Here is a 24,951-nt window from a genome sequence, read left to right on the forward strand (position 1 = left end):
GCCAAAATTACCCCCCCAAACGGAATTTCAGCATGTTCCTTTTGTTTGGCATCTCTGCGCTAATGCATTTCAAATTATTTGGAAACCTTTTCGCGGGCTAAGATCAAAACATCTGCCTCGGAAACGATTCTCTTGTTAGAACTCCAAATTAATTCCCCTTTCGTGAGTCAATTCTCTATAGAACAACAAATTAATTCCCCTTTCGTGTCAATCAATCAATCATGACATCATGTGTGATCTAAGTGTTTCTCGGTGACAATTCTCTTTGGAAATGCAAGGACATTAATTAACTTGACGTCATCTGTCAGACATTAATTAACTGTTTCCGGGAACTCGTAACATTTGGCACGGAAACAAATTCTATTTCCGGATCGTAACATCTGCCTCGAATAACAATAACAACAACCTCTGGCTCAAATAACAACAACAAATTCTATTTCAGTATCATAATATCTGCCTCGAACAGGAAAGAAATGTCATTAACTTTGCTTCAAACGACAACAACATCTGGCTCAAATAACACTAACAGATACTATTTCCGGATCATAACATCTGCCTCGAATAACAATATCAACATTGACCTTGACTTTTGCATCGAGCAACAACAAGAAGGAAGTGTCATTAACTTTGCTTCGAACGACAACAACATCTGGCTCGAATAACAACAACAAATTCTATTTTTGGATCATAACATCTGCCTCAAACAGGAAAGAAATGTCATTAACTTTGCTTCGAACGACAACAACATCTGGTTCGAATAACAACACCAGATACTATTTTCGGATCATAACATCTGCCTCAAACAGGAAGGAAGTGTCATTAACTTTGCTTCGAACGACAACAACATCTGGCTCGAATAACAATAACAAATTGGATCATAACATCTGCCTCAAACAGGAAGGAAATGTCATTAACTGTTTCCCGGAACCTCATAACATCTGGCTCAAATAACAACAACAACATTGACCTTGACATTTGGCTCGGAAACAACATTGACATTCGCTGAGGGCGTGCCAAAAACACACCTGGAGACGAGGTCATTGACCGATTCTCCCTAATGACTCTATGCCCATATATGGTGTTCTGACAGCATTAAACTAAATTGTAGGTGGCAGCAGGGGTGAGTCCTGGGACCTTCTGAGGCATCTCTACTGGTTATAACTAGATTGTTATACCTACAAAATTGCAAAAGTGTGTATCCATTACTGTTTTCTTTTCCTACACCAAATTTACCTAGGATAAGATACCATCTATCCCTATTTCTACCACCCTGGGTGTTCAAATCTCCCAGTAAAAAAATCATATTTCTACCTGGGACCCTGTCTATTTGCTCCTGTAACTGTAAGTAAAATTCATCTGAGTCACTAGTATCTCCGTCAGTCGGTTCTACAGGGGCGTATACTGCTATAACTGATACCCTGAACTTTTTAGTCATAACATCAACAATTAGTATTCTATTATTAATACCTTCCCAGCCTAAACAAGACTTAGCAGCTTCCTTATTCATCATGAGCCCTACTCCCTGTCTCTGTACCCCTTCCTTCCTGCCTGAGTAAACACATTCTATATCACATAATTTCATGCTTCCTACCCCTGGGATATGAGTTTCTGAAACTCCTAATAAATCCAGTTCGAATCGCCTGAATTCTTCAGTCAAAATGTCGATACGATAGTCATTTCTTAATGTGGTAACATTCCAAGTTCCAATTTTCATGTTCCTTAAATTACTTAAATTATTCTTACCTCAAAAAAAGCAATGATCCCGGATACCAGTGGAGAATGGGGATCAAATATCTTCTCAAGTTTACACCAAAGTACTTAAGCCGACTTAGAACCGGACAGCAAGAAGTCCCTGAGACCTCCATGAATGGAGGCTTTGTGCAATCCTGGGCCCATCTTGGTCACGACATGGTTTTCAGCACTTGGCGAGACTCTTCTATCAACAAGAGTCAAAATCCTGCCAAGACATTGTCAAGCTTATTACCTCCGACTCATTTTATATTCATGCCTACAAATATTATGCTACAACGGGGAGGCAGCCCATAATAGATAAATTAGCTAGGAAGAGGTTTTTCAGCCCGAAGACGCCCATCAAAACATAGCAAGCCCAGAAGAATTGTCCATTAGTCAGAATCCCGCGCGAATGCTGTGTCGTTTACTAGGCTATAATTTCCTCGAGGGTGCCACTCCTCAAGTGGGAATAGAGTTGACCGCAAGGTCCCCAGTCTAGCAGGTAACCCGAAAAGGTTGAGGCAGTCCTTTGCAGAGGCCGTTGTCCATAGTTCTGGATCTTACGCCCTGCCGCAGTTGTCCTCCTATAGAGGATCCTCCTGCGATGGTGTTCTGCTTCACCATGCAATTTAACCCATTGCTGGGAGAAGATTTGCAACTCATGGGACTTGTGGACAAACCAGTGGGCCCTTTTGAGTGTACATTTGAGGGGCCTTCTTCCTCTTCTGACTGTGTTTATGACCCCGGGCGAGGGTGCCCCAGTTTCTGTTATGGACCCCCAGGGACAAGGTCCCCCCTTGGTCCGTGCCTCCTATGGAGGTACCCTACATATCTGTAGAGCGTTTCCCTATTGCCACCTGGGGACATGCTGAATGGCCTGGGGAAGGCCAGGAACATAAAAATGAAATTTATTAAAAATATTATGTTTCCTTTAAACATAGAAAATAGTATAGTCTTCTGTATGACTTTTTAAACATCAAATTATTATAGAGAAGTATGAACAAAGTTATACAGAAGGCTTTTTGGTTTTCCTATTTAATATAACTCAACATTAGTTTTTAAAACTAACGTCTAGCTGAATTTATTGATTTAGTTCAGCATTAACATGTAAAACTAATGTAAAAACTAATGTAAAACTAATGTCTAGCCGGTTTTATTGATTTACTTCAACATTAGCTTGTAAAACTAATGTAAAAAAGTATTGTAAAACTAATATAAAGCTAATATCTAGCCTAATTTATTTATTTACTTCAACATTAGCTTGTAAGACTAATGTAAAAAAATATTGTAAAATTAATATCTGGCCTAATTTATTGATTCACTTCAACATTAGCTTGCAAAACTAATGAGTGTGGTGAGGGAAGGGAAAGGAGGTAGTTTGGAAATAATTGGTGTATTTTAAACAAAATAAATCAAGATACACCCTCCTCTTGGTCTCCTCCTTTGTATTAGCCACCTTCATTATAAAGATCTTTGCCTTATGTTAATTACAAATATTTAGCATTTACAAAATTTAGAAAAAAAGGAACATTTAGAAATCAGTTTTCCGTTTGAATTTCTTATCCACGACATTGACATAAAAATATTTAATATCGCTGGACCCATAGGTCTATACATTCCTGAACTTTGCAAAATTAATATATACAACAGTCACACGTGTCACACGTGCTCATTTTCCCCTCCAGGTGAATTTCCTGCTTTTTCTTGGGGTATTTATTTCTAGAGCAATGGAAACTCCTCCGAGTAAGACAGGAAACCGGACGAGAATAAATAAACAAAATTACAAACCTTGAATTAGGGCAATTTAAAATGTGAGCCTTATGGTGGATTTGAAAAAGAGTGGTTATTCCCTGCGTAATCTTTCTTTGAGTTCATTTACCTCTCTCATCCTCCGTTTTCCCTCTTTTCCTTTTGCTTGGGATTTTTTCTTCTCAGCATTTAAAACTTATAGCAAAAGATGCAAGAGAACCATGAAATGAATCCTGAAAATCCTTCCAAGATTGGTCCAAAAAATCCTCACTCAGGAAAATTTGAAATTAAAATGCCCCTTTTGTGTTTTTGGTTCCACTTGGAAATAGTCATTAATCAAACCAGGGTTTATACTTGTTTGCACCTGAAAATATGCAAATAAATGTTCCCTATACAGGGATGTCTTTGGAGGGGGGAATATATTCCCAAAAACCTGAGGGCGTCCACCCAAAAGTATGTTTTGCAAGAACATTCTTTAAGTTGCAAACATTAGGATATTTGGACAGGAGACGCAAATTATATGAAGGATTATACCTCTCCCCCCAAAATAGACCTCTGCTCTAAATATACTATAACTACGCCAAAACTGTATACTGCTGCAAAAGATAACTGATCTTCCGGAAAGTTTTGGTTGTAAACCTTATCGCATAGCTTTTTCCCTACAGCGGTTAAAACTGAATATTCTATACCCCTACCCCGATATATACCTGTGCTCTAAATATATTATTTTCAGCTCTTACTATATCTGTTCCAAAATACGTAAACTATAACTCTGCTCCGAAAAAACGACTGGTATTCCCTCAAGTTTTGATTTCAAATCTTTGCCCATTCCGTTTTTTGCATAGTGGTTAAAATAAAATTTTTCAAGATTATAATTTCAAAAGAGGAGAAAATTTACATATGAAAGATATCTGAACGACAATGACGTTAATATACAAAATATATTTCAAAAGCGTAGAATACTACTTGAGTACAATGAACTTTCCGCCTACGATGGTTGAACAATTTAAAAGATGGAATATAGTTAATAACAAATTCAGCGTATACAATGGGGAAGTTTTATAATTTAAAGACCTTTCCACGAAAATTCAATGCGTAAACAATGGGGGAATTTCATAACTTAAAGACCTTCCCCTGGGTTGCGAAGGGGGGAGGATCATGTTATATCCACAGGCATAGTTACTGGGTCTTTCAATTATTTTGAACAAAATAGTTATCTAAAAATTTTGATGGGACGATTTTGGGAAAAAAGGGACGGGGGCCTAGTTGCCCTTCAATCTGTTTGGTCACTTAAAATGGGCACTAGAACTTTTAATTTTCATCTGAACGAGCCCTCTCACGGAATTCTAGAACCACTGGGTTGATACGATCACCCCTGGGGAAAAAAAACAAATAATCACGCATCCGTGATCTTTATTCTGGCAAAAAAAAAAAAAAAAATCCACGTTTTTGCAGATAGAAGCTTAAAACCTCTACAGCAGGGTTTTTCGATAGGCTGAATCTGATAATATAATTTTCGTAAAGATTTTATAACTTATAGGGGGTGCTTATTCCTGTTTTTAAAAATCAGGCAAATTTTCTCAGGCTCGTAGTCTTCAAGGACTAAGACTAATCTTAATGAAACTTGTATATTTGAAATCAGCATAATAAGCCAATTCTTTTGATACATTTATTGGTAGTAAAATTTCGTTTCTTAGAGTTTCGGGTAGCATTGAGCCGAGTCGCTCCTTGCTTACACTTCGTTACCACGAACTGTTTGATTTTTAAAGTAATTTATTTCTGCTGATCTGAAGTTTAATATGGCCTTTACTTTTCTTTAAAAAAAACTCCTTTTTCGGAACTTTTTTAAATTAATATATTCCAAAAGCCTCTCTTATGATATACATTATGAATCATCAGTAGAAGCATCAATAACTAAAATGTTTTGAGAGATGGATACAAGATTTTATGTTTGACAAGAATTACAGTAGAGTCATGTATATATCAGGAAATGTTCAGCACCTATGCCCTACAGTTTTACAGACTCAGTTTTTTTTTCAATTGGCAAAAATTTTTGAGGTGGAAGTGGGGGCGTCCCCTTCACTTCTTTCTCACATATTATGTATCAATTTAACAATGTTATTTTTTTTAGAATTACGGTGAAGGATATATAATTTTCAAAGCGATAGCAACAATTTTTTAAATTAGAAGTTATTGATGTATGTCAAGGACTTGAATATAAAGTTGCGTCTGCTTTAAAAATGAGAAGTAGTTTTCAGTTAAATCCAGATAAAGGACCTAAAAAGACACCCTTAAAACATTTCTATGAATATCAAGGGTAGTTTCAGAAAGTATTGTATTTTCAAATGATGTGTGTATATGTTCTAAGTTAGAGGCTACGGTAACGGTAATTGAATGTACTTGACGGTAATTGACGAATAACGGTAACTGAATTTAAAAATGTATATTATTGCATTTCTAAGAAGTGAAAGACAAAATTATATTTATTTTCGGAAATTAAAATGAGTGATATATTTATCACATGACTTAAGCTTAAGCGCAGAATGTTGAAAGCGATTACACGCAAGCAAGCAGACTGACATTCAGCTATAAGTATCATGAACAAACACACCTAAGACGAAACACAGTGAAAATAAAACGTTGACAGACATTGAACGGGGTAAGAGACCAGTAAATTTCATTTAGTTGGAAATTTAACAAAAGTGGGGACTGTAATACATAAATCCATAGAGAATATTGAAAAAACCTAAGCGCCACAAGTTTCTCATATTTCTGAAAAGGGCTTTCTCGCAACGGTAAACAATTTTCTTTTTGATAGATATTTGTTGTTAGACCACAAGTTAACTTCCCGACTCAGTAAACAGGCATTATCAGCTCTACACAACTATTTGAAACTGTTTCTCAGGAGCCGTCTTGGAGGGTATGTTGTCAAAGAAAGATGTAGATTTTTCCAAGAAAATGCTCAGAGGATGAATAAAACCTAATGACCTGCTCCACCTGATACCTAATAATGATATCAGAAATTCATGATGGACCTCATGCTGTGGAATGTGCTAAGTAAAACAAAAGAGTTCATTTGTGATATTTGCTATTTTATGTTTTTTAGCTTCAGCTTTTACTTTCATTTTGACTTTTTTCATTTGTAGTATAGATGTTTTGTTTTCAGGACTTTTTTCATATACAGCTAGTGTGACATTTGCCCTTGGCACCATTAGGGCCTCCCGGTTTCTACATAATACCATGCTGGCAAGGCTTATGAAATCTCCTATGTCGTTTTTCGACACAACACCACTGGGAAGAATTGTAAATCGATTTTCGAAGGATGTAGATGTCGTTGATAATCTTATCCCCATGTCTTTGCGGATGGGAATTACAATGTTTCTAGCGGTAAGTGTTCTTGTTTTTTATATTTTCATCAATCACTAAGAGTAAAAATGCTTTTTTTAACGATTGAAGTACTTTTTAAGAGATAAAAGTATCCACAGTTTAGCTAGAAATTGCTCTTAACAGAATCTATTTTGGATCAAATCAAAGGACATTGGTCTTTTCTTTCAATTTAAATGTCTTTGAAACCATTCATTTTCTTATGCTTTTTCGTGCACACACATATGTTGACAAACAGGAAATTTGTGAGAGGCATATTGACAACCCCCTCAGAGCCCTCATGTAAAGGGTTGTAAGTTATGCCCTGGGGCATATAAGGTTTTTATAGAAAGCGTTGTCGTAGAAAATTCGAAAAGGGCTCATTCAATTGAAATTTGAAAGGTCTTGTGCCCTTTTTAATAGTAGGAAGTGATTCGAGGGCAACTAACCCCCCTCTCGCGCCCACCATTTCCCCAAACACATCCAATCAAAATTTTGTGATAGCAATTTTCTTCAACGTAGTTGAAAGTTCTGGAAATTAGGTCTTTGAGGATGACATTGTCAGACAGTTGTCAAGACAGTTCATTTGATTCAATAAAAAAAATGTCTCAAATTAAAGTAAAGAACCATATTAAAGACTTGAACAACAAAGATTAATTATTCCGAATATCAGAAGGGCTACTTCTTCCTCAATCCCCCGCTCTGTACGCCAAAGTTCTATAGTGCTTAACAAATGCATCTTATTCCAATTCATCGACCCTTGTATTTTAACACCAATTCTTAAGCTATTGGGACAAAGGAGGATTGAGGAGGAAGCTGCCGCCCTGATATTCGGAATAATTTCTGTTTGTTTTAAGTTTTAATAACGCTCTTTACTTTTATTTTAAGAATATTTGTTCTTAATACAATTTCTGTTTGTTTTTCCTAGTGCACCCAGCTCTACCCTAACTGCGAGGAGGGCTATCGTCAAACCCGACTCTTTAAATTGAAATTTATCCTTTACACAGCAATACTTCGAGAAAAACAGCTCATTTTATTGGGCTCGTAGTTTTTGATGGGTAAAATTCAACTTAATGAATTTTATATATTTGGAGATAGGAAAAAGCCAGTTCTTTGAAGTATCAATTACTATCAAAATTCTGTTTTTTAGAATTCTGGTTACCCTACTGTTGAACCGAGTCACTCCCTACTTACAGTTCATTACCATTAACTTTTTGATTAAACTTTCTATTGATTCAATGTTTGAACTTAGAAAACATTTACTTTTACCTAATTTCCAAGTTTTTCCATATTCAGGAAATTTAATGACTAGCAACTTTGCCGAAATATTACTGTGGAATTTATAAGAAATGCTATAGAAATATTATGGAAACCTTTTACTTGTTTTCAGACATTCTTATGGACCTCTCAAATTCAAGTAACGTGATAAAACAATTTGATGCCAGAAGAAGTGTAACAGCTATCAAAACCTGCTATACAAATTTTTACTAAACATTTTTAACAGTTTTACTTATAAATTTACAAACTCGACTACGATCGGAATAGAAAATTTCAAGAAGATAGTCACATTTAAAAATTTTCTAAAAATACAGATGGCGATGCTTAGAATTACCAATTTTGACAGAAGTCTTAAGATATTAAATAATTTCTGTTAGTTTAGAGCTTCTCTATAATAAAGCTTCTGTTGAGCTCTCTCAGTTTACATTCTTTATTGACATGCCATATTTATTAGTGAAAAACACAATACAATGATACTTCATTTCTTTTCAAAAAGCTGCCAATTGGTTTGTATTTTGTGCTGTTTGAAGTACCAAAGATAGTAAAAACGAAATCTGACAGCTTGAATTGGTTAAGCGCAAACTGGAACTATCATATATATTTTAAAAAAACTAGGGATGTAGGAAATTTAACTTTCAACGAAAAAGACGTCCATATAAAGGCTATATAGTTTTAATAGTAGCGGGTGCCAAAAATAAATTAAAAGAAAGTGGTTGAAGAACCAGTAAAAAATAAGCTAAAAAATATGACACTAGACAACTTAAGAAGGCCTAGCTTTTCTGTGAACCTGTAGTTGTCATTGAAAATCTACTGACAGTTGATGTCTAAATTTTTGCAGATGGAAATCTTTGTTAAGCTTAAATAATTCGTTTTACTTATATATTCAAGTAAATTAGAGACATTATTGGTTTTTTTTAACTTCACTATTACAAAATAAAGCCACCGCAGCATATTTCTACCGAATGCCAAGCAGGACGAGCCATGCTTCTTGTTTTTTTTTTAACCTAAAAAACTTTGTAGATACGTATTAATAATTCAATTTCCATTTAGTCATAATTATATCAAGCACAAAATTTTATTCTTATTAACATTCTAGGTAATTGGCACACTAGTTGTGATTAGCTACAGCACTCCAATCTTCATTGCCGTCATAATACCAATTGGCGTACTTTACTATTTTATGCAACTAATTTACGTCTCTACATCACGGCAGCTTAAGCGGTTAGAATCTGTAACGAGATCTCCCATCTATTCTCATTTCGGAGAAACAATCTCAGGTAAGGTTGGAGACACAATAGAGAAATTTCACTTATCAGAAAAGTTGATCAAGCTAATAGTTGAATAGCAGCCTAGGGTTAAAACCCTCTTAATGAATTTTAATAAAATTTAATGGGTTTAATTCAAGCTATGCTGTTTTAGTGCCGCGATCTACTGTCAAACCGAAAGTGCCCCGTGGTGGCACATTCGTTCCTAAGGATGTGCCCAGTCCGTACAAAAATAACGGCTAATACAAACAATCATTTTAAAGCTTCGTTCAACTAAGTTGATTAATTTGAGACTTGTTAAAATTATTTACAGTGATGTGCTATTGCACACCAGCCATAATAGAAGAGGTTTGGTGGATCACTTTTTAGGGAGGGGTATGCCTAAAGCCTCAAAAAATGCTCTTTTATGCCAAAATTTGTAAATATTAGTTAGCGTTCAGATAACCATAGAAGGATGTCTGAGGACGAGGGAGAGGGTAGAAAGTAATCTTTATTTTTTTTTCCAGGAATATTTTGAAATAAAGCTGTGATATGGGTACTTTAGGGTACTAGCTCCCTCTAAAACACAAGAATTTTTCTATGCAGTATAAAACATACACTCATTTGCTTACCGACACGAAAGCAGAAGCCTGGGGGTTAGGTGGATCAAGAGGACTGCCAGAAAATATCCGTAGGGTGAGGACAAGTGCTATCATGAGCCTCGTTTTACCAAGATTTGCAAGAGAGTTTCTCTGATTTTCCTGTTTGTAAACTTGTTCAGTATCTTCATCTTCTTGCTTACAGTAAGGTGTTGACTGACATTACCCCCTGGTCCACTGCCCTGGTGTCTTATTGAGGACATCCGTATAAAATAAAATTGTTAGAAAAATATACCTTGAAAACCGTAAAAAGTATGATCCTATAATTAACTTTTGTATGTCACGCCCCTTATTCTCCAGAAAAATATTTCAATGGATATGATTTTTCGAGTAATTCTTTTTATCGGAGCATTGTTGTAGAAATATTAAACTTGAATATAAAAACCCAGAGTTGAAGGAGAGAGTGGTACCTTCTCTGACTTTGTAGAGAGCCATGGATCAGACAGGTCGTACAAAGAATCCGTAAGAAAGCAGCCACCTTGTTAAAAGAAACCAAAACTCAAAGAAATTAGGGCTTGATTACAACATATGCAACAACGGAATCTATTGTGTACCTCGATTTTAAATATGCGAAATTTATTGATTTTGAAGTTGTCCTTTAAAATTTATTAGTAAAGAGAAATTTGCATAGCTTCAGGAATAGAGGTTAAACTCGCCTAAGACGGAATGTGTTTTTTGTGAAAATTATACAATGCCTTTTAAAATGTATGAAGACTCTAAAGCCGCTATTTACGAATTATAAAGTTTTGTTTTTGTCATGGGGATGGTGTCGTATTCGGGTTTTTTTCCTAGAAATGGTCGTATCAAACTAATAGTCGTATATTATCAAACGAGGGTTTATTCGAATTAATATTTAAAGGACTAGCACCCTTTTTAAGCTACAAAAGAGACCATGCCACAGGAAAATGCCGCATTCCATCTTTTTGCCTGTAAAATGTATATTCAGCCCCAAAAAGCACGCAAATGCTAACGAGCAAAAGCTCCTAGGATTATCGAAAGAATATTTGTGCAGCCTTTTAGTCACAGAAGCTATTCTGATGGGTTATGTACCGTTGTGTCACACGTAGTCTGTAAAGATGTACCATTATTATAGATCTTTTATCCAATAAGACTAAAGGCTGCAGACTGTCGCATAGTTGTAAAACATCTGTTAAGGTGTTGGCCAATGGCTTCTCTTGTGGGGAGAGGGGTACCTAATCCTTGAAAGCCGTTATAGGCTCTTTTTTGAAATTCTTATCAGAGGGGCTTCGGATGAATTCATTGAATCTTCAAAAAATAATGGATCTACCCTCTGATCTTCCTTTATTAAGAAGATGGCTTCGCATAAGCTGAAACCTGCAGCCTGGGCAGTGAGCTGCAAAATCTCCCCTCTTATTATAGAGATGGCAGTTTATTTAAGAAAATCATAATTTATTTCGAAAGGCAAATACATTAAGTGATCTCTTTTTCCTAAAGCGTTGCTCTGCAAAATTAAAATTTTGGTTAAAAAGTGGGATTTGAAGGGGTGGTAGCCCCTCTTATATATGAAATTATTCCTGTTTGCTTTTATTATTAATGCCGGTCTTCACTTCCAACTGAAAAAAAAAAATTTCTTATATCCAAGCCTCATATCTAGTTTAATCCTGGGTATGGTAAGCTCTTTCATTCATGGTCAGAATACCTTTTATCCCGTTCCAAATGCTCTTGTGCTTGAGTAATCGCTCTTAAAACATTGAAGACAAAACTTCAAATTTTAGCGTAAAGAGCTGAGTATTAAGAAGGTGAGGATTTAGGATTATACTTATTTCTGTTTGCTTTTAGTTTGAATGTCACTCTTCATTTTTAACTGAAAAAAATATTTTCCTTATATTCAGGTCATGTCTAGCAGTCAACAGTCAGAGAATTCTGCGGAGATAATGAGCAATACCTTGAGTGGAAAATATCGCTCGACCTTGGTTTTTCCTCATACCCCACCCCTTCTCCTTCGAAGAAGGAATTATATATTTAAAATTATTCTTTATTCAAGCTGTTGCTAGACTAGAAGAATAATTGTCTGGAAAACTTCAGATGAATCACAGAAAAAGCTTCAGTCTAGCGGCAAAGTTAATACAGTTCCAGCTCCATTTTAGGGGTTCTAAAGGGATTATTTGAACGCCAATAATTGTTGTATTCACAAAGAATGGTGACTTGAAAATTGCCGGGCTTATTTCCGCGTTGGCTGACTTCACGCAATTTTGATCTCTAAGGATATGGAAGAAAAAACAGAGGGAATTTGTGGTATGTGTGGGTGGGAATGACAAAAAGGCCAAATTTCAGCACGTAGTAGCCTTTAGTCAACACATACCTAATACTAACTAACTGAGGGGGAGATATAGGAAAAAAACTAAAGTGTACGTAGCTGAAAGTTGCTGAAGCCTTGCTGTTTTTTTATTTTATTTACAAAAGTAAGAGCCTTTTGGAAGGGTTGGGGGCTGATATCCCCAGAATAAACGCTACGTTCCATTAAAATGTTCATAAGGTTAGAGGGAAACCTATTTTGAATTGTCAAAAATTTTCCGGTCCCCTCCAGGAAGAAGAAATTTCTTTCTTTTGGTCAAGTTGAAATTTTAATACGACATAGTCTCTATTCCAAAAATTTTGAATAACAATAAAAAATCGAAGAGAAGTTTTAAAGATATAAGTAAAAACCAAAGCTTATAAAATAAGAAAAATTTTTGCTGCAAAAATTAGATTCTAAATGGAAATATGCAACAGTAGCAATTATAATACTTGGGAGCAGTGCTTTAAATGACAAATCAGCAGTCTTCTTCATTTAGAACTTTTGTTGGCAAAGTAAATGTCAAAACGAGTGACCAGTTTATGCCTGATGGGTGGAAAGAATTAGAACCCTAATTCCAAAAAATTTATGCTACCCATTTCCGTAGGTAAATTTAACTATTAGCTTTCAGATGAGCTGTTAAACAATCCTCTACGACGTTTCAGTTCCCCGCTAGCGCTGGAGAAATAAAGAAGAATAACCGCGTCAGTATTTTCATCTTTTTTTCAAAATGCCCAAAAAATTGTTTTGTAAGCAACATTTTAAAATCTATAGTAAACAATTATAAACCACAATTATATATTGTTTTGTAATCAAATCAATATATAATTTGTGTAAATCAGGATAACTTTGGATAAAGCACAAAAGAATTTTTTCCGGTCGATCACTTGGAGTTAAACATCCGAGTGATCAAACTAAAGGGGAATCAACTAAAACAAAAAGAAATACAAAAAAAATTGCCATCTTTGTAGTCAGTTTTGAATTGCTTAATCTGTTGAATGTGTTAATTTGAAATATGCCTAGAGGACGACTAAAAAAAATAAATTCACAATTACTTAAAATGATGCGTCGTTGGAAGAAAAACAACCTGAACAATCAAATGTCCAGAAATCAATGGGATAGAATTATAGGGCAAAAAATATTGAATTCAGTGTCAATATGTAAATATACAAAAACCAATTGAATTTTTTTTTATCCAGCCCCCTGGGCCATCCAACTGGACAAGACCAATCCAAACAGCTAAAGCAAAAGGGGTGGAAGAAATGTCTGAGGTAATGATGATGCTTAATCCATCTCAATCCCAAGAACACTTTAAAAAAATTCGACAAAGAGCATCACAACAAGATACAAATGAAGATGAAGCAAAATGAAATCTGTGGTTTATATATATATATATATATATATATATATATATATATATATATATATATATATATATATATATATATATATATATATATATATATATATATATATATATATATATATATATAAAGCTCATTTTTCTTTGTCTTCATGTCCAATACAAATGGACATATTTAAGTGGTTTTTCTGAAAACGAGTTGGAGATTCAAAAAAAATCAAAAGATTCAAAAATCAAAAGGGAGGTAGGGATCACTAAGACAAAACTATTCTAGTACTTTTAATTTATTGACAACTTCACGTTATTTTTACTTAAATTGAAGTTTTTCAGTTGCAATAGACACTACGTAGGTATGATAATAAAAACTTCACTAAAATACAAAAGTTTTTTTTCAGGAGCTCCAGTAATACGTGCTTACTCTCAAACGAATCGCTTCATAAAGGAATCTGAAGCTCGAGTAGATACAAATCAGACGTGCTACTATCCAAGCATAATGGCAAATAGATGGCTCTCTGTTAGATTAGAAACGATCGGAAACTTAGTTGTATTCTTTGCATCACTCTTTGCTGTTCTTAGCAGATCTAACGGGCTTAGTGCAGGATTAGTTGGCCTTTCTATTAGCTACTCACTAAGTGTAAGTTGAACTTTACTTCTTTTTATTTCTCTGCTAAAGAATGTGAAATTTTCGAAATTGTTAGGCGGGATGTTCACTAATAATGTGGCGATTTACGGTAGAAATTATATATCTACTATCAAAAACAACAATAAACAAATTTTCAAGAGCATACTTGAACAGAAAAAAAGGTTAAGTGCGATATACGCTTTGATGGACAAATGGGGGCCCCAAGAGTCCTCATTTGGAACGCTTTTGTTTTTTTCTTCTAACCACTTCGCAGATAAGAGGTGGTCGTAAGAATTCATGGCAGGGCTCATTCGATTGAAAATTTAGTTCTTGTGCCTTTTAAAGAATCATAAGTGGTTGTAAAAATGTATGATGCAATTTTCACAAAAAAAACTACATATTTTGTTAAATAGATACTTTAAAAGGGTCAATATGACTGAGAATGAAATTTAGAGCCCCCCGCTTCTTAAAAAACAGGTCTGCAGTGTGATAGGTTTAAAAAGAGCTCGGAGAATTAACTAGGGTAACGTGCAGATTTCAAACTCGGCCGATTAATATAAAACGAAATAAAAGTATTACGAAAAATAACCTGACCTGAGACTAAAGACAAAATGAGCACAACACAAGGGTTAGAAAACAAAGAGGTTTTATTTTTAAAATAATTGTGTTTTAGTTTACTATTTCCTTTTGAAGGATTTTTGAAAGACATCTATGAATCATAAACATATGCACAATATTTGCTTTACATCTATAAATTATAAATATAAGCACAATATTTGCTTTGTTCTTCTTTACTGAAATAAGAAATAAGAATATTAAGAACAAACTGCTAAACTAATAAAGTGAGCAAATAAAAATGTATTTTGGTTGTTGTTATTTAACTTAAGACAGCGAGACTCAATGTCTGGCTGCAAAGGTTAAAAAGGGTCTCATTCAGAGCTAGAAATAGAAACAATTTAATTATACTCAAATCTAAGCAAAGCTCTTTCACTGACAAGCACAAACACTAACTGCATCTCCCCAAGATCTTTTAATCTGCCGTCAACATCCTTTGATGAATTCTACCATTTTAACAAGGATCAACGCATCAAAACATTGATACCATAAATCATTATTATACCAAAAGAGTTAATACCTCATAAATAAGATCTAAATTCAACAAGAGCAAACTTCTTACAACAGCATACGGATCTAAACTATATTATGGCGAGGATTTTACAGTGAGTTCCATGTTCACTCAAAAATTGTCAGCTGTTGAACGCTACAGTGATTATCGATATTGATAAATAACATAACTGAACTATCAACTGTACTGTTTTATCATGACAGAAAAAGCTAACAGCTAGTAGGGCATTATGTCACTGTAAAAAATATTGATAATAAGAAAAAAGGAACAAACACGTCAACAAACATAGAAGACAATGCTTTTCCTCTCCTCTACATCGTTATGAATTGATGCCCTTAAAGATAAGTGGAGGGGGGGCTCAAAACCTTACGTTTAGAGTTTTAGGCCATGATAAATTGATACGCTCTATTAGAATATATATTCCCCGTCATATGGCAGACCCTCTTAATGGTCCTTATTTTTTACGCTTTTTGAGCTAGAAATGATGTCCTGTGCCTCAAAATGCCAGAAAATGCCACTTTGCTGTCGTCTGTCAAGATGGGAGATTCAAAACGTTATTTTTAGAGTTTCAAACCATAAAAAATTGATTGGCTATCTTAAAGTTTCTATTCTCAGGAATTTTGACAAAAATTGAACTTTTTGGACAACATTGTACAAAAATCAGGACTTTCTGACAGAAATTGAAGAAAAACGAGATACGTCATTGCATTCTATGCAAAAAAGGTGTTCCCTTCTTGTTCAAGATAGGGGGCTGTAATTCTCCTGAATAGGGTTTTCAATCATGGCAATTCTAGTGGTGTAATTTTCATTTCCATTCAACCTTTTCCAGTGATTTCAAGCTCTTTTTCAAAATTCTCATAAACTTTTGTTTTCACAATTAACTTCTACTATTAAGATTAATTCAAATAATAAAATCTGTTTCTCACTACACATTTGATTCAAAACGTATTCTCAAACCTTTGTTTACAAAGGGTCGTGGTCGAGGTTGTCGTGATGGTCGGGGTCGTGGTTTGCTCTTTAATAGGCTGTAATTATCGCTGCAACAATGATTAAAACAAGTTAAAAGACCTTTAGATAAATAACTAGACAGAACCTCAGGTATGATTCAAAAGATCCTTAATTTAATATTTTGTAAAAATAAAATGTAGACAAAGGCTAAGTGGGCATAGTGTATTTAAATCACGAATTATTTGTAATCTAAGACAATCAATGTCTAACTAAATGACATGGTATTATCAATCTAAACTCCCTATCAATCTAAATATCAGTAGATACCAAAACAACGAATTATTTATCCTACAGTTATTAATGTTGGTAATTAGAAACTACAAACTTTTTCAATCATTAGGACTATTAAATAAAAAAAAATAAGTTTTATTAACTGAAAGTAAGGAGCAACATTAAAAATTAAAATGAACAGAAAATTATTCCGTATATGAAAGGGGCTGTCCCCTCCTCAACACCTCGCTCTTTACACTAAAGTTTTTTATTGTTTTAAAAAATAGAGTTGTGACACAGAGTCAAATTTTAGCGTAAAGAGCGAGGCGTTAAGGAGGGGACAGCCCCTTTCATATACAGAATAGTTTATGTTCGTTTTAAGTTTTTTTGTCGCTCCATACTTTCAGTTAATAAAACTTGCTTTTTATTTTTTATTTAATTGCTGACCGGTCTTGAATTAATACAGCTTTGATTTTGGCTCACCGTACATGAATGATTAAAACAAAATTTACATATTAATTTTACTTTTTTTTATGATGTTTCGTACTATACGACAGATACAATACGATCGAATTTTGTTTGAATCACAAACCTCCGAATCACAAAGGCCGTTGACTTAGAATAGATAGCTCTTTATAAAGTACTAAAAAAACTTCAGCGTAAAGAGCGAGGTATTGACTAGGGGGTGAATCCCCTCATATATGTAATAATTTCTGTTCGTGTTAATTTTTAATGTTGCTCCTTACTTTCAGCTGAAAAAACTTGTTTTTTTATTTATCTTCTGATATTTTAAATAATGCTGGGAAATCTGGCACCCCCTTCATAGAAATGTCCCTTCTTCCATGAAAATATCCTCCATGGAAAGATCCTCCCACGTACCCCCCTCCTCCGAGATCCCCACCAGATAAAATCCTTCCTGAAAACGTCTGTGTACTTCCCAATAACCAATACTATATGTAAACAATGGGCAAAGTGCATAACTTGCAGCCCTTGCCCCGGGAACTGTGGGGTATAAAGTCATCCTCAAAGACATATTTATTAAATTTTTGACTATGCTGAAAAAAATGGCCATATCAAAATTTTGATTAGGTGACTTCAGAAAAAATTAGCGTTGGAGGGGGCCTAGTTGCCCTCCAATTTTTTGGTCACTTAAAAGGGCACTAGAACTTTTAATTTCCGTTCGAATGAGTGTTCTCACGATATTCTACGACCACTGGATCGATACGATCTCCCCTGAAAAAAAAAAACATACATCCGTGATCTTTCATCTGAGAGGAGCTATGGAGAATTATGGCTGAAGACGGTGCGCCACAGGAGATCATTGAGATACTCCGAAGTGCGTATAAGGACACTGAGACTTGCGTCCGTGTTTCCGGCAATGACACCCCTAAGTTTCCAGTGGAGTTTGGGGTAAAGCAGGGATGCCCCCTTTCGCCTATATTATTCAACTACGCGATAGACTGGATCATGTATAATGCAATGAGAAACCACAGCGGAATAGTCTTCGGACAAACAGCTGGTTTCCTCCAGCCCCTGACAGATCTGGACTTCGCAGACGACGTTGTTGAGCTGGAAATTACCGCCGACAGCTTACAAGGCATGATCGACGATACCTATGAGGTCTCAAAGCGCATCGGACTGGCCATCTGCGGCGCAAAGACTAAAGTATTGGCTCTCAACCAACCTGCTCCTTGCCAAGTTACCCTCGACGGTGAGCCAATAGAAAGCGTTGAGGAATTCAAGTATCTTGGCTCTATCATAAAACCAGATGGCGGAGCTGAAAGAGATATCTCTGCCCGCATAGCAAAAGCCTGGGGAGTCTTTACTAGTCTGAAAAAAACATTATGGACCAGACGGGAGATCTCAACCAAAACAAAAGTTCGAATCTATGGTGCAACTGTTCGAGCAGTACTACTGTATGCTTGCGAGACATGGCCGATCAAGACTGAAGATGCGAGAGCTTTGGATGTGTTCGACCACCGCTGCCTTCGTTACATCCTCCGTATTAAGAGATGGGACAGGATTTCCAATAGTGAAGTAAGGAGTCGCTGTGGCCAATCAGAAGAGCTATCGCTTATCATTAAAAGACGTCGCCTGAAGCTCCTCGGCCACACATTGCGCCGTCCCGAAGGCACGATATGTCGAGACGTCCTTGTCTGCGAACCAGCCCCCTCCTGGAAACGTAAACCAGGAGGACAAAAGAAGAACCTGTGGCAAAAATTCAAGGAGGACCTGGAACCGTGGGGAGGATTCAGGAGACACGGTCGGAGAAGGGACAAAGACTGGCTGAAGATAACTGGAGAAGCTGCAGCCGACAGGTCCAAGTGGTCGTCGGAAGTCATCCCAAGATCCTTTGGTGCTGGGCAGGACAGTTCATCTTCTGGTTCCCGCCAAAATTAAAGTAAAGTAAGTAAGATCTTTCATCTGGCAAAAAATACAAAATTCTACATTTTTGCAGATAGGAGCTTGAAACCTCTATAGTAGAGTTTTCTGATACACAAAATCTGATGGGGATATTCATGAAGATTCTACCACTTTTAGGTGGTGTTTTTCCCTTTTTTCTAAAATAAGGCAATTTTTTTCAGACTCGTAACTTTTGATGAGTAAGACTAAACTTGATGAAACTGATATATTTGAAATCAGCATAAGAATATAACTGTTTTGATTTATCTACTGGTATCAAAATTCTGTTTTTTAGAGTTTTGGTTACTATTGAGCCGGGTCGCTTCTTACTTATAGTTCGTTACCACGAACTGCTTGATTAACATTTCAGTTTGTTACTGATATGTTATGGTTGAACTTTAAAAGTCAAGCAACCCAAAACATCTTCAACTCAGATCCTAAGAAATCCTGACAAATTAAATAAACTGAATTCGAGGTTGTAGTTTAAACAAAATCTCATGTTTTTTTTTTCATAAATTATAGCAAATGGCGCGAAAATAGAAGGAATCGCAAATTCAAATGAACTTCTGAAGCATTTAATAACTTCAGTTCTTCGTGTGTTCTTATCATATTGGTTGAACTCTCAACAATTCATTACAGGTTTAAATTATTTTCAAAAATACTATGCTTATTTATCAAACATTTTTAGGATCATTGTCGATCAAACGATATTAGGATCATTTTTTTTGTTTATTATTATTATTGTTTCAGATAACTCAAACGCTCAATATGTTTGTTCGAATGACCTCTGAAGTTGAGACAAATATAGTCTCGGTTGAGCGAATCAAGGAATACTCTGAAGCTGATCAGGTGAGTCATTCAGCTTTATTGTTGCAAGGGAAAACATTTATTTGCGCGAAAAATGCTCCGTTTACATTTCTCATCTAATTGCGAATCCAAACAAGGAAACTCAATGTAACTTGTTAGATCAAAAGCAGTCTGTTTGAACAAACCTCATTGACAACAAATGGTTTTACATACTGTGTCGCTACTTAACCCAACTCACTTAAACTCAGAAATACCAGTATCATTGGTAAGCCTAAAATTTAAAAAAACTAATAGCTTAATCCCAAAAATAAGGCTTAATCCCAACATTTAGCAACGTTGACAGAGCAATGTGCAGGCGCGGGTAATAAAACTATGTAAGAGCTACTCACTTGGCCACTACTCCTAATGTCTAAATCACAGTCTACATCAACAACAATTTGTTGTTGATGTAATGTCTATATCAACAACAAAACACTATAAAAGAAAAAAAAAAGTTTTATGATTTTATTTCGAGATGGGATAAAATTTCTCTACGACCCCGTGATTGGTCACGATCCACAGCCGGGTAAACGTTCAGCTAAACAATTCTAGCTTGAAACGTGAATTTTCTGAAAAATAGTATCTTGGTCATAGGATTTTCAGGCCATAAATATCATCGAAAATTTACTAAAGAAGAAAATCTTGTAAACTCAAATATAAATTATGCCATGTAAAGTTCGAAACCCAAAGCCCTGCCAAAGTATAGAAAAAGCCTTTTTACGGACTTGGTGTCTTTTAAGGGTTTAAGAGTCCAAGTACCGCCCGAGTGACGAAAATGGAAATATCCCACCCGACCCCTGATGTTAGTGCGAGAAAATTTGGCGAAAAGTGTGTCAAGTAGCCTTTTTGAAAAACATAGATCCAGTAAAATGGTTAATATTTTATACTATTACTATGTTGTTTTTTTTACTTTACTTTTTTTTAGAGTTCCTAATCCTGTTTAATATGAAAATCAGCTACTCTATTTTAGTCAGTGATCCAAGGCTCGCTATCGTTAAAAAAAGGGGGTGGCTCACATAAGCCGCAGTTGGTTTGAGTACGGATTCCGGGGTAATTTAAGGTGCTTAAAATTAATATTGGGTTCCATTTGCTCGCACTAATGTAGAACTTGACGATTTTAGCCTATAAAGAAAAATTAGCCGATAATGACCAAGTTTTTTTGTTTTTTTAGCTGTAAAAAAATGAAAACGAATCAAACTGTACATCACTTGAACCGTCAGAATGTCTTTTACACGCTGTTAATAAAAATAAAGTCGAGACTTGAATCTCCAAGAATATATAAGCGTTTAAATAAGAATATTTCCCCCCAAAAAAAGACAAATTTCTAAATAGTAGCGTTTTACTCGAAATATTTCAACACAAGCTATATTTTTGTCTCGACAAACGGTAAATCACTCTTTTCTGAATCAAATCATGTATTTACATTCTATATAACTAATGTTTTTAATCAGGAAAAAAACAACAACAGATGCCTCGTTCTGCGATCGCATGAGCGAATTTGGTTTCCGCAGCAATAAAAAAGCCGGGCATCATTACATATAGAGTAAGTTGCATAACGTTCACGAAAGTTACGAAATAGAAGAAAAGGATTTAGTATATTTATCTGCTCCAGCTAAAGGTAAGAATTCCGGCAACAACGATTTTAGGGGGTGTCAATTGTCTTGCGTGAGGTGCATCATGTTTTCTAGCCTAGTATTGTTGTTTCATTGTTTTTCATTGTCCTGTTTTCATTGTTGTGTTACCATTGTTGTGTTTTCTTCTGACATTCAGTTTGTTCCGTTTCCCGTTTCCGTCCAGATTTAATCTCGGATTTTTGCTTTTATTGCAAATTTTTGGGATGAATTTTGATTTTTAACGAGGATTTTTTTTTCAAATTAATCTAAACCCTGTAAAAAATAGAAAAAGAGTTGTAGGCTACTTCCCCGCGGGTTCCGTAATGTATCAGAATCAGAATCATTTATTAACATAAAAGCTTTCGTAGTCAGGGTTTAAATCCCGACTAAATCGCGCTATTATTTACAAAGTAAACAAAGACACAAAAAATTAATACACATGTCACTTATTGTAGACAGAAACATAAAAAGGCACAAACGAATTGCTGAAGCGATTAGTGCGACACTTGGGCTGGGCTAGCTTTGTTGCTTTAGATCTTGTAGTTACTTTTTTTGTGAGCATTGAGGGTAATATATTTCTGTGTTTATCACTTGTCAGAAGAAACTGGCCAAATTTACAGATAAGTTGAAAACGGCGGTCGTGAAGTGACGGCAAATTTAGTTGAGACAGTGCTGATTCGTAATCGGTGTACTGATCAGACAGTATGGCCTTCACCGCTCTTTTCTGGACTGATTCGAGTACTTCGCTCATATAGGCAGTGTTCTGAACCTGTGGACCCCATACAGGGCACGCATACTCTAATATCGGGCAAATATATTTCATGTAGGCTGTTTTCATTTGCGGCACTGAAAAACCAAATCTTCGCATCAGTAAAAGGGTACGCATGTCACAGTTCGCCTTTTCCACTACCTCTTGGACGTGGAGGCTAAACGAACAGTCAACGCTGAACGTAACACCGAGAATAACTGCCGACGATACGCTTTGGTATGGTGGAGGGGGCACTGAAAATCCCATTTGAGAGGGTTAAATCGAAGAATTTTGGTTTTCGTTTCGTTGATTCGGAGGCTGTTTTCAGAACACTGGTCTCTAAAGTTGTCGATAAATGATTCACTGAACTGGGGAACGGTTTGAGACTTCACAATGAGGTATTTTAAGAGAGTGGAAAGGTCATCTACGAATTTGAACCGTTCGTCAAAATCGGCAAGGACGATGTTGATCACTGCCAAGAACAACAAGGCAGCGATTTTAGTGCCTTGTGGGACACCACACGTAAGCTCAGACCATTCCGAACCAGTATCACCCGGGTAGAGACCATATACACTCTGTAGTTGGTCGCGTAAGAAATCTATTATTAATAAAAGAATATGTCTGCTATCTCCCATAACCTTCAGATTGTTCACTGCAGTATAATGGCGTATCAAGTCGAAGGCTTTTCTATAGTCGGCTAGGAGGAGATCTACAAGTGTGCCTCCTTGGTCAAGCCATTCAACAATAAGGTGATACAGACGCACAAGATAAACAGTTGTACTACTACCTTTCAAGCACTCGTATTGGTATGGATCAAGAGAGCCCTGGACTTGTGACATAAGTTCACGATATATAAATGATTCCGCTACCTTAGAGAGATTCGGAACTATCGAAATTGGGCGGAGTTGGTCGCAAGATTTTGGGTTTTTCACTTTTGGAATGACGCGCACATAAGCTCTCTTCCAAACACTGGGGAACACTTGTTCCCGAAAACACTGGTTAATAATAGAGCTGAGTGGCTTTGCGAGAAAGATGGAGAACTCGCGTAACAACTTGACAGGGAGTTCACCAGGGTAAGACGCACAGTTTACTTTCAGTTTCTGAAGTTCCTTAAAGACGGCATATTCAGATACTGCACATATCTCATCAGTCCCGGTGTCAGCAATGATACTCTCAATTTCTGAGTTTGTGATTGATGGGTATGTGGTGCATATGCCGGAGAAAAAATTGTTCACTTCAGTAGCTGATGTCAGTGTGCCGTCATCTTTGAGTAGTCTCAGGTCCTTTGGCGTTGATTTCCTTGCAAGAGTTTTGACCGAGTAGGGCCATTTATGAGGGTCAGTGTGCAGTAATGGCGTTATTTTCTCTTTTAAATACTGCCTTTGGGCTAGTCTGTTTAACTTCACAATTCTGTTACACAAACTGGCTGCAGCCACTTGATCTCCAGCTTTGTGGAGACTACAGCGAGTTTTTATCATCTGCTTGAGTTTGCGGGTGATCCATGGGTTGTCAGTGTCACAAACTGTAATAACTTTTAATGGAAAAAAATCGTGGAACTTTTCCAACAGAAGGCTGTTCAGTTTGCTGACTTTGACATTAATGTCGGCCTCTGCACAAATGTCCTCAAAATCGTAAGTACCAATCCAGCGACCGAATTGAGCTATTGAAGACATTATGATGGGCCGAATTGTGGTTTTTGTTCGTTTCGATCGTGGGATACTTGCTTGTGCTTCCCAGAAAATTATAAAATGGTCAGAATTCTGAAGGGGACCTAGAGATCGGGGAGCGTTATAAAGATCTGCCAAGTTCGTAAAGATCATGTCAAGAGTACTGCCACTTTGGTGAGTCGGAATGTTCACTACTTGTTGCATATCCAAAACGCTTGAGACCCACTGACGACTGGTCTGATTGAAATTGCCAGCAATCACAAACGCAGGGGAAGTGTACTTGTGGCACATTCTGTTGACGAACACTTGTATGTGCTCAATAAGTTCTTTTCTGTTCCCAGCGCTTTCTGGTTAGTACACTGACGCAATTATTAAGCAGGAGAATCTTTGTGACAGATGCACCGGTCTGCACTCTACCCACAGACTCTTCTGACCCGAATCCTAGGAATCACTTAACAGATTTGATGGTAGGTCGTCACGTATAGAAAGTCCTATGCCACCTCCACGACGGTCAAGGCCTTGGTCACGTCGAGTGTTGAGGTAGCTTCTGTAACCTTTAATCCGTGCAGTTTCCTCAGTAATGTCCCAACACTCGCTGATAATTGCAATGGGTACGTTATTTTGCTTAATTAACACCTCCAGCTCTTTCATTTTATTGTTCAAAGATCGAGCGTTACACATTAGTATATTCGGAAGTTTGTATTTTGCTGAGAATCGCTCCGGACGCAAATATGGAGGAGTAGGCTCCGAAGTACTGCCGTTAACATTCTCTATAAACCAGGGAAAAAGTAGGGGTGGAGTATCGTGAGGAGGAGCGCAACGGATTACGACTAGGTTACTCGTCCTCGTCGGCCGGTCCTTTGTCTTTCTCCTGCGGGAGATATGCATCGGGATTCTCATTTGGCGTTTCCTTTTTCCTCCTCGTTTGCCACGGTGGGTTCGCTTATTCAAGCAGTCCGATAAGCGAGAGCATTCTGGTGGCTCTAAGTAGCGAGCTATCTCAGTGCGCAGGGGTGGTTTCTATA

At 36.4% G+C, this 24,951-nt stretch overlaps 1 protein-coding gene across 1 annotated transcript in view; it reads left to right on the forward strand.

Moving 5' to 3' along the window:
* LOC148951940 (ATP-binding cassette sub-family C member 1-like) overlaps window positions 1-24,951 on the forward strand; it is a 171,813-nt gene that overhangs the window by 115,585 nt on the left and 31,277 nt on the right. Inside the window, exons 20-23 of the mRNA XM_089089422.1 lie at window positions 6,647-6,867; window positions 9,218-9,398; window positions 14,079-14,317; window positions 19,803-19,901. Coding sequence (XP_088945548.1) covers window positions 6,647-6,867; window positions 9,218-9,398; window positions 14,079-14,317; window positions 19,803-19,901 — 740 coding nt within the window. The remainder of the gene's footprint in view (window positions 1-6,646; window positions 6,868-9,217; window positions 9,399-14,078; window positions 14,318-19,802; window positions 19,902-24,951) is intronic.

The sequence above is a fragment of the Artemia sp. Qi Xiang Cuo genome, chromosome 5 (assembly GCF_049724085.1).
Source record: "Artemia sp. Qi Xiang Cuo chromosome 5, ASM4972408v1, whole genome shotgun sequence".
In the NCBI taxonomy this organism is placed as follows: Eukaryota; Metazoa; Arthropoda; class Branchiopoda; order Anostraca; family Artemiidae; genus Artemia; species Artemia sp. Qi Xiang Cuo.